At 35.3% G+C, this 18,459-nt stretch overlaps 1 protein-coding gene across 5 annotated transcripts in view; it reads right to left on the bottom strand.

Moving 5' to 3' along the window:
* Positions 1-5,599: 5,599 nt before the first annotated feature.
* The window catches only part of ARHGEF3 (Rho guanine nucleotide exchange factor 3), a 95,104-nt gene continuing 82,244 nt past the window's right edge, over positions 5,600-18,459 (bottom strand). For 4 of the 5 annotated variants that reach the window (XM_065749812.1, XM_065749815.1, XM_065749813.1 and 1 more), the window contains 8 exons: positions 14,569-14,739; positions 12,759-12,821; positions 12,317-12,413; positions 12,140-12,216; positions 10,653-10,910; positions 8,963-9,133; positions 7,195-7,381; positions 5,600-6,242 (listed from right to left, as the gene is read on the bottom strand). In XM_065749812.1, the coding sequence (XP_065605884.1) occupies positions 5,896-6,242; positions 7,195-7,381; positions 8,963-9,133; positions 10,653-10,910; positions 12,140-12,216; positions 12,317-12,413; positions 12,759-12,821; positions 14,569-14,739 (1,371 nt within the window). In that variant the 3' untranslated portion in view covers positions 5,600-5,895. The remainder of the gene's footprint in view (positions 6,243-7,194; positions 7,382-8,962; positions 9,134-10,652; positions 10,911-12,139; positions 12,217-12,316; positions 12,414-12,758; positions 12,822-14,568; positions 14,740-18,459) is intronic. The other variant, XM_065749817.1, reaches the window with a different exon arrangement.

Here is an 18,459-nt window from a genome sequence, read left to right as displayed (position 1 = left end):
AAATACAGGAAACAGTATAGTCTAGATAAAACTCAGCCTTTTTCTTAATCTCCTTTGTGCTTACTTGGTAGCTGCGAGCATATTTTCATTGCTATGTTACCTAATGTGTGAGATCTACTCTGCCCTGGTGAGGCCACATCTGTAATAGCGTGTCCAGTTGTGAGCTCCCCTGTTCAAGACTGACATCTCTGTGTCTTTACTCATTTTTACACATACTTTCCCTTCCTTTGCTCTAAATTCTGGGAATTACCATTCTGTTCTGGAGGAAAGTAAATCATCGTATGGATGTCCCTGCCCACACAGATGGGGACTAGGTTTAAGTTTTATCAAAGGACATGAAAGTTATATGTTTGGAAAAGCTGTCCACCAACAGAAGTTACGTACAGGAAGAAATTGCTTCAGGTCACTGCAGCATTTCTTTAACTGCTGTTTTAAAGTTAGGCAAGAAATTTCTTTGAGGGATGGGCTCACACGTTGAGTCCTTCCAACTATGTTGTCTCTCCTCTTTCCAAAATAATTCCTGAAAAACTTATCTATGTTCTGCTCTGGGAGGATAAAAGAATTTTTAAAAGAAGGAGGTATTTCAGCGGCCATTAAGTTGATATGTATAAAACAACTACAAAAAAAGACAATAGCGTGTGAACTACTGTTTACTAAAACTACCCTGTAACTGAAGTATGCTTATTGCCACTTTCTCATTATTTGTTTAACAGAAAATAATCGAAAGCCTGCATTTGGAGTGTATTTAGCCATGTTCAATAAGTAGAACATATAAACATTGTAAGTGTGTATCGTAGCAAATCCAAAGAATGTTGGAAGAAATCTTCCTCACTGATTGAGCAACACCCAATGAAATTTTCCATATTTATTACTTGCTTTATAAACATACTTCTGTCCAATTGTACAAGTTATTAATTAGCATAACCCTGAGGATTTACCTGAAAGATCACAAAATTAGCACCTAACTGATGTAGCAATTCTGGCTCATTGTACCATGATGAATCTTAAAGTTTGATATAAAGTAGGCAGTAAGCATTTCAGTTCACAAAACAAAGCTTCACTGAAAGATTACATTAGAAAGCGATTAGTTGAACACTCTGAAGTAAAATAAATAAATATATAAATAACTCCAAAGTTAGAAAATCTGTCACCTTAAGAGTCTTTCTATTTTCTGGTTTCTGTGGTTTCTGGTGTTTGCCAAGCATGCAGTGGCTCCCTGGCTTGTAACAAGTGGTTTCCTACCCAATTACAAAGCAGCTGCTGATCCCTTTGATTCTGAAATCAGATGTGGTACATTAGTAACACAGATTAAGAACAGAGTAACTGACACAAAATATGAGACCTTTATAAGGGAGGACTGCATAAGACTTCATGCTCAAGGTGTCTGCTCAAGAAATTATCTATATATTATTTTATGAAAGCATATCTACAAATGCAAAAAAATAACTAATTTAAATTATTTTAAATAACCATAAACTCTATAAACTACTGTTTTACTTATCTGAAATTACTCTAATGATGTGAAGGACATATGGTTTCTTCAGTTAAGTACTAATTTTGACCAAAGGTATTCATGCTGAATAATTTTAGCTGCCAGGAAATCAAAGGTAGGAGTATCATTAGATTTCCTTCACAGACCATGCTGAGAGAGACACCTTCATGAAATTCAGAGATATTTAAATGCTTTGAAAGAGCATATTTTCCAGCTATGGGGAAAATACACGACTGATAGAAAAGAGCGCAACAAACTAGGGAGTAGTTTGCACTTGTCTCCTTGAAGTCCAGGATTAATAATTCACCTAGTACATTTTTGCTAACAAATATTTGATCATGAGGTAATTGTGTAAAAGATCTACTGATTTCCCTTTTATGCATTTTAAATTTTTAATATTTTCAGTAATCAAATCAGCTCTAAGGAAATTATTTCCAGAAGGTGGCAGCATCAACCCGTAGAACAGCATTACATGAGAACGCAGGGAGTAGGGAAGAACTGCCTGCTCTGGAATCTGAACCACAGTGTTTAAATGCTGCAAATTTTCATATACACAGAACTCCATTTCTGGTTCAGTTACAGATCCTGGGAATCAAGGATGCCTTTTAAGTGCCAGACACTGTCACTGTGGTATATCAACTTCCAAAAAGGTTAGTCCCTTTCACTCACATCTAAAAGCTCTGATACCAATTTTCAAACTCTAGGAATTTTCTGTAGTCTCAAGAGAACTAACTGGTCTCCACTATTCAGGGCATTCCTGAGGCAGGAATGGCTCCCATGGGAGTCACTGCTGAGAAGCATCTTCTCTATCTTCTCTAACCTGGAACTCAGCTTTGGGCCCATCTTTTACCCCATTCTGACAACTGATTCCTTGATACTGAGCTTCATAGAACTAACTGCTCCTGTTGTCTCATAGCAGAATTGTGTATTTCAGGCATAAGTCACCCTCATTCTTGCATTGCTACTTTTCAGTGCTTCAGAACAAATCTAGTGAACCAAAGACCACACAGTTTCCTTTGCAGTCTCAAAGTGCCCACATATTTCAAAGAATTCCAGGGGCATTTCTTTGCTCATTTTTCTTTCTCAGTCAAGACAATCTATGCTTTATCCTTTATTGCTTCTATTTCGTTTGATCTTTCCATAAAGCAAGACTGCACTGTGTGTCCTCACCAGGAACAGAGCAGCTTGATAAGTTGTTAGAAAGTTTGAAACTGCCACATCATACTATCAGCTCTCTGCTGATGATCCCTGCTCCTGAGAATAAGATGACTTGTCACTCACTAATCTCCCAGATGGTGAGATCCTGAGGACCAATACCTCAGATCTAGAGGAGCTGAAACTCACCCTTCATCCACTTCTCTCTCATCTTGCCATTTCCTCATGGTGAATTCCGAAGACCTGGAAACTCTGGTTCTTCACTGACTCTTGCCTTTTTTTTACACACTCCACATGTTCTCTTTTCACCTCCTTGCCTTGGAACGACTCTTCCATCTGACTCAGGAGTGACCTAAGATCCCTTAGAGATCTAATGTTAAAATTACATGGTTTAGAAAGGTCTCATTAGTGAAAGAAACATACATTGAGTGTCCTGACAAATCAGACACAATTCTCCTAAGAATCAAGTATAGTTTTATGCTCACTGAATAGCTACAGCATGCATGCTGGTTTATTTACAACTTCTTAGACCCCGTTTTTCTAACACCAAGATTGCTAGCAATAATGATTACTGACTTTCTTAATGTATTTAACTAATACTTTCTTCCCATACTTTTTGGTACTGCTACTGCATGCCCATCTCCCAGCACAGACAAAAGTCACTCCTTCAAATATAGTGGCATTTCAAAAGTGAACCAAAACAAAAAAAGCCTAACCAAATCTCGAATGACAACAGTATTCTTGAACTAGAAGTCTGCTGTTCTCTTTTAAAAATGCTTACTAAGCTTTGTTAGATTAAATCAGCAGCTGTAAATCAAAACTGAAACACCTGCACTACAGTGTGTTGTATATGCTTGGGTTGCTAAGCAATAACAAGTACAAAAATGCACGTTCATATTGGAAGAATCATCCTCTGGTTGTTAGATTTTTGTGTGCCCAAAAATTTATCATTTAGTGTTTTGAAAGAACATATCTTTTGTAGAGATGTGATCCAAAATGAACCGTAAGACATACAGTTGTCTCTTAATTTTTTGCTCCACCTACTCAGTAAATTGATTAAACAACACAAAACTTTGGGGGATGTGCTGAATTATTCAGCAGTAACTTGTTTAGCAGTCATTGCTACTGTTTCTAGAAAATTAGATCCAAATACGTAACTCTTCCCCCAGAACCAAAACACAAGTCTTGGTCATACATGTTAAGACTTACCATGTTTACTCTTGAAATCTTTTTGTAGTCTTCGTCTTCTTGCACAAACAACCAAACCAAATAAAAAAAAATCAAAATACTTTAATGTAATTTATTTGAAATGCTTCCAGAAAAGTTTAAGGCTATCATAAAAGAAAAATATATAGAAAAGAAAAAGTCAATACACACTCAATCTTTCCTTCCGCATTTCACCACTTTACTTGATTTTCTCTCTTTTCAAATATTTTGCTGAACAATTAAGAAAATGGTTTACCATCTAATAAGCTTTCCTACTCCTTTTCTTCCGAAAATCTTTCCCTTGCCTTCACTGTCATACTCATTCAGCTCTAAAAATGAAGCAGTTGAAATAAATTACAAAGCCTGAAACAGAAAAAAAATACATTTTTTGAAAAAACTATAAATACAGAAATATGTTCTATTGGGTAAAACAGGCTTTTTTTGAAAAATAAAAATACCTTGTTTTATATTGCTTATAATCTTGTCACACTGATTTCTGTGATGCACATCTGTATATATATGCAAGATAATTGACATTTACAATTTTCTGTAAACCTGTAGGACAAGAAATAAATGCTTTTGGCAATAACTTAGTTTTTCTGCTTTTGATGGTATGAGTACTTTGCACAGCTTATCTTGTCTAATATTAAGGATCATTTAAATTTATTATAAGTTTCATAGCTTGCCATACTATCATTCATCATTGGCATTATTTCTTAATACTAAGAAAGAAAATATTACCCAGGGATTCCTGAACGATAACAGGATGTTCAACTGAGTGTTTTAGACTGCATTTTTAAGCGACTCATCTGTTTCTCATCATAATGAGTAGATGAAATCAGCCACCAAAAAACACAGTGACGTTTCCAATTACAACATGACAGTAAATGCAACAAAAAAATTTAAAATTAATTTGACAAATATATAAAGGATGGAATATATCCTAAAGGAAAATCAATTCCCTTTATGTTTGAACTTTCTCTACATAATCCCATAGGACATTTGTAGAGCACCATTTATATAAAATTGTCACTTAGTTTAAGAAAAATATATAAAACCCAACAATAACTACATGTAATCATAAACAGACATTTACAGAAACTTAAATGTTTTTAACATTAGTTTAGTGGTGTTTAAAACCAACAGTGGAGGTCAGTGAAGTGCAAAATGCTGAAGAGGGCTATTCACAAGCAAAAGCTTTTTTTCATTCTTACCCTATTTGAGATAGTACGTACAGATACATATACATATATATGGCACTGAGAGCAAACTACCAACTTATTTACAAATATCCAGTATTCTCAGCATTTCATTTAATTCAGTGCTGGCTGTGGAGTTTTGTTTTTTTGTTTACTTGATTATTTTTTGCATTATGTGCTTCGATATTTAAACCACAGCATGATGCTGACCACTTCAACTTACCAGATTTTAATGTTTATGCCATCAGTCAACTGATAGATCTTTGAACAGTGCTTAATTTTGAAAAATCAGTCCTTAAAAAGTCACTGATTGCATGGCCCACTACAATTCTAGTTGATTTAAAACCACAAGAGTTCAGATAGGTTACTGCAAGATGTTTCTTTTTTTCCTCTGAACTGTTTTTAACTTCCTTGTCTTTGTGAAAACTTATTATCTCAATACCCATTCCTGAAGTTCAATATTTTAAGTCCACATCTTCAGCTGCTCCAATTAAAGAGCAAATAAAGTACTTAAAAATTACAGAAGATTCTTTATGTAATGCACATATAAGCAGTAGTTTAGAGATTCTGTTTACAGCAGGACATTGAGAATAACTGGTCAAGTACCTCTTTCATCCATCTTAGATGTTTATGAAGTATAATCAAGGGGCATGAGTTGCAGGAGATTCCAGCTTACACAAACTGGCTGTTACAGTACTACACGCATACAAGTACTATACAAGAAGGACTGCATTGACATTGTCACAAAAATTATTTTAAAAGTGCTTCTCCAAATGGTTCCATGTGTGGAATGCAAATACTGTACAGGTAAGACACAGGTTTTGTTCCACGAAAAAGTTTCTGTCAAACACTGGTTTCTATTTGTTTTTCATTTTCACAAGTGTTTGTCTGTTCCATACGTTCACAGTCGATGCTGATCTCGCTGGTGTCCATACTACAGTCTGACTCACTGTCAGATTGGTCCATTTGCTCAAGCATGGTTTCTCCCTGGGATACCCTGCTTCCATTTGGTGACAAAATAAAACAAGCTTCTGAGCTCAGCGCTCCAGCTTTTCCTGCACATGTAACTTTTTCTTTGGCCTGCCGGATACAATTAAGCCACTGCTGTTTGTTGAAGGAGTCATTGGCTTGCAGTGAGTGAGACTGGTTTTGAGATCCGTTTTTGAAGCTGACTCTAAAGAAGTTTTTGACTGAAAGAAACAATAAACATCAAAGTGCTGAATGCTTTGGCTGAACTAATTTCATAACAAATAATAATACAACAACGAATCACCAAAATCTCTGTCTTGTGGTCAAAGCTTGGTTTTCTTGCCCATACTGTATCAGACCAGAGAGAATAGACTGGGTATCTCCATGTTCTGCAGGGGCAAGAACACAGAACAATGCTAATGCTCCTAGTAAATTTTTATTCCTGCATTAAACAATTTTAGTTCTTCATACATGAGCTAGCTGCACACTTTAAGTGAATCAGCAGAATTAAGGTTTCTCCCACTCTCCAAAGCCTCCCCTCCTCCTCCTCTGCACAGCAGTTACCCACTGAATCTGCGTCATCTGGAGATAGTCTCATCTCTTCCATTCAGTTCACCAATAAAGTGAATACAAACAAGAAACCTTAAAAGTTTTCACAAGACTACTGAGATTCAAAGGACTCTTGCAATGAAACAACTATCTTTATAATAGGCTTACTTAGAAGGATATTAATTCTTACCTGTTGCTATTAAGAAGAGTAGCTGCCATCTTTACACTGAGCATTACATTAATTATCCGCCAGGTAAAATGCTTAGTTATGGATTAGCCATAAATGCTTCCATAACTATAATAAGAGAGTTCATAAAGACTAAAGCTTAAGATTGCAAAACAGACATAATTTTTCAGTTTTGCCATTACTCCATTACTTCTCTCCTACCCAGTTCCATACAAAAGCAAGTGTAGGGAGGAATTCCATTATATATACATAGTGCACTCTGAGAAACAATCTCAAAGCAGCAAGCTACAGCATAATAAACCAGTTTGAAATAAGCACCAAGATATTATATGTAGATAATGTGAATTTTAGAGATAATATTCTTATGTCTCATTGGCAGATGTCTTAAGATTATAACGATTCAATATGAGCAAATAAAAAAAAAGATGTTCTCATACTTCTCTCGTTGTTGCTAAATGCACCACGTATGGATCCACCCAATCGAACCTCGCCATCTTGCAAGTCCTCTAGCACAAGATCCATCACTGGGATTGGCTGCCGATACAGCTGGTAGCAGAGCTGCTCATTATGGGTGATAGCTCGAGTAATTACCAGGACTTCTTGAAAGAGGAAGACATGCAGTTTCTGGTAAAAATTTAAAATAAGAAATCATTATTATTAGGAACATCATTAAACCAAATTCATTTAAACTCTGCTATGTCAGGACCATATGGTATGTGTGTTTTCTGAAGTTAAAATTAAGGATTCCTTTTTCCCCTGCTATTGGCTCAGCAGCAAATAAATACATAAATCTAAAAATTTGAAAACTTCTAAGATTATTTTCTTTATCCTCATTTTTTATGTTGTGGTCCTAATTCATCTTTTAGTACTGAGGCCTTGAAATTTTATGAATGAAGTTTTTAGCTTTTCCTATCACAGCGCCTTCTGTTTCATGAAAACTGCAGCAGCATGTTTATGTGCACTTGACTTTCTAACCCTCAGATTCTCTTTTCCTTGCTGCATGTGTCAGTAACAGGCAGCCTATTTCATCCATATACTGAAACTAAGACATATATTTTCAGTGAACAGTTATGAGCAGTCTTATTGCAGCTCACACACTGCTTACAAACTTCAGCTTGCCCACACCTCCTTGGAGCTCAGAAAATCTTGTGCTCCTCAGTGGCCCAAACTCCTTGTACTATTTTTAAATTATTTCCTTCTCACATTTAACAATCAGCAGTGTCTTCTAGTAATAAACAAATTGAAATTTTAATGTCATTTGATTTTGTGCACTGAAATTAATTTTTGTTCTCACCTCTACTGACAAGATTTTCTTTTTCCACAATCACAATGAATTATTTGTTTCTAAATTTGACCACACTCTAAACAGACACATTATTTGCAATTTTAAGAGCACAAGAGAGATCCTCAGATCTACTTAGCTTGGTGTTCCAACCTCTAGAAGCTAATGTTTTCAGAAAACTATAATAAAACAGGGAGGTACAGTATAAACTCTTCTCAGTATGCCTCGGGAGTCATCTTATAGTCACAATATCTATCTTGATTTTATCTTGCCACAGCATTAACAAATGTATCTCATGGTATGTACATGAATAGCCTAGTTGTCCTCCGCTTGTGCCTAATTCTTTGCAGAACACAAATCTAAACTTATTGTGTGTTATATTGGTTTTTTGTTTTGTTTTCTCCATAGTGCTGTCACCTTTTGTATTCGCAGTAACTTTCTGTAGTCTGGTTTAAAAACAAACAAACAAACACAACTATACACAGTATTTCAGTTTAGCAGCTACAAAAGTTAAGCAGGACATGATAAAACTCTGAATAAATTTGGTAAGTGGCTGGAGTTTCATTGGAATGAAATACCACAGAAAGCAAAAGTGCGTGTGAGTAACATGTCAGATATATGAGATTACATAATCCTTCTATCTTGTATGTATAAACATGCTACCTGAGGCAATCTGAATGAGAAATCCATGAAAACTTGTGCTTGTTTGCTTGTTTTATAAAACTGTCATAAGCTCAATTAACAAGAAAGGATTTTTTTTTGTTGTTGTTCAATCAAAGTAATTTTTTCTTTAATTAAAATATTAAAAATAAAGGAATGGCTGGTTTCTGCTTCTATTAATTTTTCTCCTACACTGCTTGCCCTGCAACAAGAAGACATGTTTAAAAGCTGTTTTACTATTTGTAACAGTATTTTTTCCTTACCACTCCTCTGTTGTTCTTCAGTTCACCATGACAACACAGAACACGTGAATTATCAATCAGTGAATCCCTTTGTCCTTCTTCAGGATAGATAAGTCTTTCTTTGTAGTACTGGCATTCAGATTCACCAGTCTTTATGTTGATTTCAGCCACTATACCCTGAATTATGTTAATCTACAAAAAATGAAAACATGAACTTTAATTGTGTAGCCTGATATTCAGAGCTATCTTCACATAACTTGAACTGGAGCTGCAATAATACCATTTTTATTTAGAGTATGTTTTGTCATTAATTTCATGCATACCAGACTGTAAGAGAACTGACATCAGCCACAGATTTAAGCAGACCATAGTGTAAAAACAGTCATTTTTGTTTCTTAATTTAATACATGTTTTACGAAATACAGCACTTCAGAGATGAGTATGTTGAAACAGCATACCACAAAACTATATATGGCTATTGAAACATCAAGAAAAACATCTGGATTTTTTTTTAATTAAATAACATAGGAAAGCATTTAAAATATTATTTAAGAGATCTTACCAGACATTATGTAGAAAAATGTATCTTGGATATAGGCTGAAAAATTCCCTATGAAACATTTTTATGTTTGGGCTTAGTAACAGCTTTCATGGGGAAAAATATACTTTACAGAGTACTTGTAAATGTGAATATTAAGCTCTGCATTCACATCACAGTTGTCTAGTTCTACAACAGAAAAGCTGTGCTGGGCAAGGGATCAGGGGAAAGAATAGCAACCCACCAGCACTCAGGTACATGTGTTTAGAAATGTGTTTTCCCCACAAAAGTAAGGATGTCATTTTGCAGCAGAAATACCACAATCTATAAAATATGCAAGTCCTGACCAATGTTATTTTTCATTCCCCTCAGCATATTTATAGAATATCCCAACTTGGAAGGGATGCATAAGGACCACTGAGTCCAACTCCACACAGAAGCAAGCAAAAATTATTAATGGCATTTAGTTGTACTTAAACACTATTGTAAAGGCTGCTGGTGATATTTATTTGTTCAGTCATTTAGAAGTTGATTTCAATGAAATCAGCAGCAGTAAACTCATCTACTCCCAGATACATATTTACATGTGTACAAACCTTTATGTGTTAAGAGGATTACACGTATGTAAATGTGAAAGAACAAAATCTCAGAAACCCTTCAGAACATCTACATCAGGTCCCTTTCTATTATGAAGTTTTAAAGCCTCAGATTCATTCCTCTGTTTTTACTACAGACAGTGCGACACTATTCCGAATTAAAAATAAATGAAGGACAATGTCATTAACATCATGCAGATAATTCAGAGATTACGCAAGGACTCAGGCTGGGGAGTAAAACTCATCTCAATCACCTAAAAGTCAAAAAGAAATCTCTGCATTAGCCAATTTAGATCAGATGGAAAATGACGCTGACTGGCAAATGCAAAATGGACAAGGATCAGATGAGCTGTGGATGCACCACAGGACGACTGTTCCCTTGTTTTCTTGATTTTACTTTGCTTCTGAAAGCAGATTAAATTAGGTGAAGGCAGCTAGAAGTAGCAGTTTCAGATATTCATGTCTTAGCATTTCCACCATTGATATAGTTTTCATGAAATAGTTAATAAGCAAAATGTGCTGTAAATCTTTTTAAAAAGAAAAAAAAAGTGAAAAGAAAAGAAAACCAATAACTCACAGCTTCTTCAAGGTGCTGTTGATCTGGATGATCATTTGGTGTGTGCCTCAAAATCTCTCTGAGCAGTAATGGATATTTAACCAAACGACTTCTTGGGATGTCAAGGAAGTTCCAGAGGTCCAGTTTTCGACTAAAGGGTGACTCCAAGCAGCGCTGCAGGAAATCCTGCACTCTGTGATCTTGTTTCTTGTGATCCAGTAAGGCTTTGGCTGCTACCTGATTGCTGCAGTAGCTATCATAGGAGTTTAAGCACGGAAGCTGAGGAAAGGAAGGAATCAGTTATTCTGCAAGTGAAGTGAAGCAGTTTGCTCCGAAGAAATTTTCAAGTGATTCAGAATTTGAGAAGTGATGCTGAGAGTCTCTTTCCTGGAGATTTATCCACAGTTTATTGATGATAATGCTTCCAAAATATATAAGGTACCCACTGGTCTTCACCTTGTTCATCATTTAAATTATTCAGAAGGATTAGCTCATCCCTCAGTTCCTAGAGATCCCCCTACGCTATTTCAAAGTTCTGACTTAACAGTTGTGCACTACTTAAGCAGACCGTATTTGAACACAGAAGTCTGATTTTAATTATAAACTGAAACAAAAGCCTAGAAACAAGTACCATCAAACTCAGCCTGTTTTAGATGAACAATACACTGATCATAGATGTTCCTGTTTGATTAGAAAAGGAAAATACAAAAATATGAAAGCATCTCTGCACAATTAGGTTTATTCTGGAATAGAACATAAGTTTCTTCCAGCACCCTGCAGGTCATTTGTGATCAAAATGTAATTATCATGGGGTTGTATGGATAATGATGATTTGTACAACTATAAAATGAGCTTTTTCCTACTAAATTACACAAGCTTATTTTGTCAAAGGAATGGAAAATTAAATATATGATTATTGATTGAGCTGACATTAAATCTTTAAATAAGAGCTCTTTTTTTTTTTTCGAATAATGAGCAATTGCATCAACAAAACTAAGAAAACCTGTTTTTCAGAGTTTGCGCAATTGGACAGTAGTGAACTTTTTCTTCTGCAGGCCAGCATACGCATCTCTCTTGTAACCCTATCTGCCTTTCAACAAACAAACCCCAAGGAAATGAATCTCTCTGACACACTTAACAACTATCTATCACCTTGATGGTAACAGAAAGGCATTCAGAAACTACTACAAGAGGGCCTTGCACAATGTGACTCTTCAAGCCTCATTTCTCTCAAAAATCAGAGTACAAATAGAGGCAGATCCTCAAGTGAGCTACATAAGATTAACAGACTGATTCCTGATTTTTATTTGAAGCATATTAAGGAGTGCACATTTCCTTGTGTAACACTTCCAGTTGTCTCTGCATTTCAAAAATACTTTGAGAATGTATTTTTGAAATGTTATGTTAGATATGGAAATTGTAAATACTTCTGTAAAATGGAAATAAATATTAATACTATGCTGCAGCTCCAAATGAAGTCCCAACATTGATTTTAAAACGTGCCTTACCCAGCCCACAAGGATATGGCCAACGTGTTCTGTTGATCCATCAGATTTCCTGACCTCTTGAAGTCGCCTGAGAAGATCTAATCATGATTAAAAGAAAAAAAAAGGCATCTCTAAATGATCCAGATGGCTATAAAACTATCTGCAATGATATACCTGAAAAGACTATCTGAGTTTTACCTTCATGTAAAGGAATCAGAGAGTCCAGCGTTCCAAAAATTTGGTTCAACTCTTGCTCTGTCATTATGGAAAGTTTAAGCATTGGGTCATGATAAGCCTGAAGATAAAAAAAAGGAGAGCTCTAATTAATATACCACTGGTAGTTGAAAAAAATAATGATAGCATTTAATGGTCACATAAGTAAAAATAAACCAACTGCTGAGAATACCACAAACATATCTAATTAAAAAAAAAAAAGAATTCATCATGTTTAAGTTCTTCAGAAAGAATAGGAAAACAAATATATTTTGAGGTTGGCTTTTATTTTCCCTCTTACAGCTCTAGCAATTGTAAGAAGCAAGAATTATTTTAAAAGAGAGAAACCAGTGAATACTGTTTTGTTTTTTTAACTTGTCCCCTATCCACCCCCACATACATATGCTTGTTTCTTTTTTAAACAGACCTTTTTTGCTAACTTCAGATCTTCTATTAAGTCTTCTTCTCCCTTAGAAAGCTCAAATATAGCCTATAAAAAGACACAAATATCATATATCTATATATCCATATCTATTAAACTAGTTAAGAAATAGTTGAGTCACAATATCATACTGAATGCTGAATAAAGCTCACCCATCTGGAAACACATCTGTGGGAAAAGAAATTATTCCTATTGCTCACTATATCTTAACTACTTTAGATTAAAAAATAAATACATTTACACAATCATTGGTGTAAGATTGTCTTGTGTTCTGTATAACATATGCAGTAATAGAAGTTCCAAGCAGTCAAGTAAGGCAGAAGACAGATCGTACAAAACATTGCTTTGATTGTGAGCACTTTTATTTTGGCTCATGTTTAGCAGTTGGGGTTTTCTTTGTTACAAATATCGAGCTATCCTTAACAGGCTGCTGATGGTAGTTACCCTTCTTGAAAAAGGTTTGAGACTTTAAGTCTAGCAGATAAAAAATAATCTCTATGCTAATACACTGGTTTACCAGAATAGCTTTGTATTTACTTATTACACAATTTCATTCTAAACTGGAGTACAGTAAAGTTAACAACACTTTGGTGAGTTAGAATTATTAATATTACAGTCAAGGCTTTAAACTCTCATAAATCATGGAACACTGCAGATTCTCCCAGCTTGATAATATGCATACGTGGAAGGCTTGCCATAGTGTGAGTTGACTGACTCCTGGATGTGGTTCAGATATTGTGTCATGGCATGCAGTGTAAAAATGAATATCAAGCAGAACCTTCATGGAAGGCTCATCTATCTAAGTTCTTTGAAAGGTCCGGGCTTCTGCTTCAAGACAGTAACGAATGTTATGCTATGCAAACAGCTTCTACAGTTTATTTTCCAATAAATTGCCTCTGAAGTTTTCAATTCTACAAGTTATTTCGGCAAATGATTAGTGTTAAAATCTGAAAAAGAAATGTCTGATGTTGTTTGATTTATGACTTCTAGCCCCTGAAATACTCTGGGAGACACTGTTACAGACATTGCTGATATTGCTATAAAATTTAGTTGAACTTATACAAACAAACAAGTGATGCAGAGCAACCAGACCCTGAAGCATGTCTGTGCAACCAGACCTATAGCAGCTTATGGTTCCCACTTCTTGGCTACCTCACTTGGCCATAGGGTTTCAGTCAAGACAAAGCAACTTAACCCAGTCAGTACAACATACTTCTCCTTTATTGATTTCAGTAGGAGCTGTGCCATTGGCTATAACATGAACTACATAGAGAGTTTGTCATGGGCAACACATTAAAAGCACCAATGTATTCATCTTTTTCTTTGCCAGATACATTGTGATTAACACACTATTTTCTAATACTGAAGATTTCCTCAAAGTTTTTTTCCTACAGAGCATATCATTACACTCATCTGTGCATACGTAACACCTGTACTTGAACTAGCATGCTCATCCATCACTATCAGAATAGAATAAAACATATCAACCATTGCTACAGAAACTGTCATACAGAGAATGCATATGCAGGCAACCAGGACACAATACATCCTATTAACTTCATATGTATTGCAGAAATATGACGAGCTGGTTTTAAGACTATATAAGTCTAATAAAGGTTAAATTATAATGTTTGGGTATGGACTTCTGCTTCTTACAGAAATGGTGGTCTTCTATTTAATTTCAAGAAAGCTTCGAGTGCTATCCAAATGTCTACTTGTGTTCAACACTCCATGATTTAAAGATTATTTCTGAACATAAGACTCACAGTTAAAAAATAGTAATTAAAAATGGTACCTCTTGACGCTTGATTTCTTTAGATGTAAGCATATGATTGACACAAACATCAAAGGTCTCACTCCACAGTTTGCTGTCTCTCCGCTTCGTGTTAGCAGCAGGTGTATTTCGGGACCAGGGCCGTGGACTGAACAGATCCGGGCGACTGTCACTGCGGAAACTGATAGAACGCTGAAAAAACAGATGGGACGAGAATGAACTGCAGGGATAATGCCAGAATGGTATGACACATCAATATGGCTGACTCCATGCAGTCCCAATTCAGTAAACAGTCAGACAAGAATTATTCATACACAACACAGAGTCACCTGATTCAATTCCTAACTCTGAAAACTACAGAATTTAATACAAACTTTAGAGACAAAAAACTACTATGAATACTTTTTTGCTCATTTTGGAAGAAAGTTTCATTTTTTGTTTTAATGTTTGTTTTGGTTTGTTTTCTGGGGAGTGCAATTGCTCAGAAGGCCGTACTGAGATGCTACGGGTCTTGAGGATTTCAGATGGAAATGTGCATTACATTAAACAGTAATTAATGGTTTCAGTATTTTCTCAGCTGGGCAGAAGAAAGGTTCATAAAGTGAGGCTGCCTTTCAAAACCTTACTATCTTGTTAATCAATTGTATTTATTTATTAGTAGAACATCAGAATCACGAAAGATTCAACTGCTATGACCGTTCCAGATACATAAATACAAGCAGGATTTAAATCTCTTTGTTTAAAGGCTCTATCTGACCAAAGTGATTCTCATACATGAAGTAAACCTTTCTACTGGTAGCTTCCTGCTTTTTTCAGATCATAGGAGCAAGAAACAAATTCACATAGGAAGTTTGAAATAGTATCTGACTGAAAAGAACAAGCATTGTCTTTGAGGAAAAAGTATGCTAATAGTCAGATTTTACTGCTAGTGATGAGCAACAAGTCAGAATATTTTCACACCACTTTTTTCCACTTATTCCTTAGAATTAAAAAAAAAGTGTTAAAAAAAATCAGTGCTAGCAGATGGAAAATTATGAAATACTAGCTATTTCTGGAGCCTTTAAACTGAGATAAAGCATTCTAGCATCTCCATTATGTAGTTTAGTTTTCAAGTGAAATAAAAACAAAGTCTAATTTTAAGTGAGACTATTGTGTATTGAGAGATATTTTTCTATACACTCATAGAAAGAGTTCAGGCTATAGATGAGTACTTTACACTCTCGTGGTGTTTTTTTCAAAATATTCCTTTCTTGTTTCATTAAAATTAGAGGCTTCACTCTGAGGTTTTACCTCTAAAATATCCCAAGTACTCCAAATTATTCAAATACATTACATTTTTGTTGTTATTTAAAACCCGCCTTATTTAACACAGTCATCTTTCAATTGCCATGGGTAAGAATATTCAAAACAAAATAAATTATCTTCATTTTGAAGTTGAAAGCAGCATACACAAAGCACAATATTTGAAATTCTCCTCTGAAGACAAAAGCCCATGAAATGCTAACAATGCCTATTATAAAAACAATGTTTTTAAATCAGAAGACACAATATAAATAAAAACTATGCCTTTTTTTTTGTTGTTGTTAATAATAGAAGTAATTCTGAACCCTACTTGGAGTTGGCAAAACCCCAGAAATAAACACAACACATACACATGTATATGTATACGAACCTTACAGAACTTTGCAAATCAGGTGCTAGTCTCCCTTCAAGATTTAAGAAGATAAAAGAAACACACAAGAAAATTACATGCTTAATTTATACTTATTATAATAATGAATCACAGAGCCCACTATTTTCACATGCAGATGGAAAGATTAGGGAAAAAAGAGCCAGATGTGTTGCACCCACAAATCACCAACTACAAGAATGCAGCCAAGCAGAATAGATGTCATTGCATGACCCAAGGTGGAATGCCCCTTTCCATGCATTCCCATATACATCCTCAAGTATACAACTCCTTTCTTTGTAATAGTGTTCCTTTTAAAGGAATGTTTCATGTTGAATGAAGAAAATACTGATGAAGAAAAGAAGCAGACAAACTGATCTTTACAGTAAATGTCTTGATCTTAAAAGCTTTTAACAAAACGTCATGTAACATGTTACAAAATAACATGCATCCCATAATAGCAAGCAAACTCCATCCACTGATAGTCACATTCCTCTACACTGCAGAGAATGCTTGATATTATTCTACTGTATAGATAGTATTCTACTACTGACGCTTCTACATTGTCTTCCATCGGACAGAAGGGGCACAAAAGGGCTGACACTCAGAAGGAAACCACAAATCTTCTACTTGTGGTTAAAATCCATGCCTATTACATTCTGAGACTACTTAAATTTTCTTATAAAATCCAAAAATTAGAGGAGCTGGGGAAGAATGAGGTCCCAACTCGTGGTTGTACTCACTGTCTTTGTTTGACTGCAGTAACATCCACTGGCTATTAGCAGACAGTTACTGTGAAGAGTCTGTGTTATTGAAGTTACTGCTGGCAATTAACAAACACTGATTTTAGGAGCAAAAAAGCAAACAGCTTTATGCACTGAGAAAAGGAGACTGACTATACTTTGAAGTTCCAGCATTCAGACTGATGTCAAGAAGTGCTTTCTTCTTAAGAATTTTTAGAAATCTGTGGTGTATCTAAAGAAGACAAAAACAATTTGAGCTCCCTTTTTAAACTCAGGACACACTGATGAAAACTGAAGTTGCAGAGGAAGCTAGCCAGACTTTTCATTTTTCTCATCAGCATCAGCTGGAGTTCTTTTTCTGGTGCTATTTTCAGCTTTTAAGTCTAACAGCACAGCTGTGAATAAGACCAAACAGAAACAAGCAGATCATCACAATCATTAGTCATACACGATGCAGACTAAAAATATAGCTATGAAATAAAGTATTTTTCCAGGTGGATAACCAGATAAGAATACCTGCTTAGCATTTGGTATCCTGCAGAAATACAGACAGAAAGATACTCCGTCAATGATGAAGTTAACAAAATTATTTAGTTTACCTACAGCTTTCTACGTGACAGAAGCACAGTGACCCAGAAAGACTTCATGTATTTTGTTACTCCAAATCCCAGTGGGAAGTACTGACAATAGTGTGCGAAATGATAATAAAGTGGAGAAATAAGACACAAAACCTAATCAATTCTATAATTCTATAATCAAAAAGATATACAGAACAGCAGAAGTTGTTAAGAACGCATCTTAGAAAACACTGCACAGCTCTCAGGTAGAGGTGCTTCTCTTCAACCAGCATGCAGAAAATCAATTAATACAGAAGTTACAAGCACAGAAGTAAGGAAAATTACAACTTCTTTTTTTTATCAAACATATCTTTCATTCAAAAATAATTATATAAGATTTACTTGAATTTTTGTGAAAGAAATGCAGAGCTACTGACTACTTTTTGCAGATACTGTTAGTGTTTGGTTTTTGATCGAAATAAAAATGAAGACATGAAAATTCACCCAATGAGAAAAATTAACTTTAGTTTTTTTATGTTATTAAAAAACAAAACAAAGCCCTTCAGCACTTTAGGGTTCCACAAGACAGACTGGTAACTCTGTAAATAGACAGTAAAATAAGGGGGTGTACATGCTTCCCAGAATGCTTCCAAGTAACTTCCAATTAGGCACCTGAACAGAGTCAACATTTTTTTTCCCCTCTTCTACAGCTGCTGACAAAATCAGATAAGAAGTGAATCTACAGTGAGACACGAGGGTTCATTTTGAGAGACACTGCCAGCATTCACCACCTGGAAATAGATTCAGATCTAGGGACTTGGAGAACATAGAAATCAGTTTCTCACTACAGCTCTTCCAAGCTCAGTTACTTAGAGGAGAAGGCACGAAAAGAACATCACTGCTTAAACTGCTTAGAAGCAGACAGTTACTTAAAATACATTCT

Source organism: Cyrtonyx montezumae, unplaced genomic scaffold (genome assembly GCF_038088225.1).
Source record: "Cyrtonyx montezumae isolate F1298 unplaced genomic scaffold, pur_monq_1.0 scaffold_6, whole genome shotgun sequence".
Classification (NCBI taxonomy): domain Eukaryota; kingdom Metazoa; phylum Chordata; class Aves; order Galliformes; family Odontophoridae; genus Cyrtonyx; species Cyrtonyx montezumae.
The sequence above is the reverse complement of the archived record's forward strand: the minus strand, read 5'-3'. Positions and strand labels throughout refer to the sequence as shown.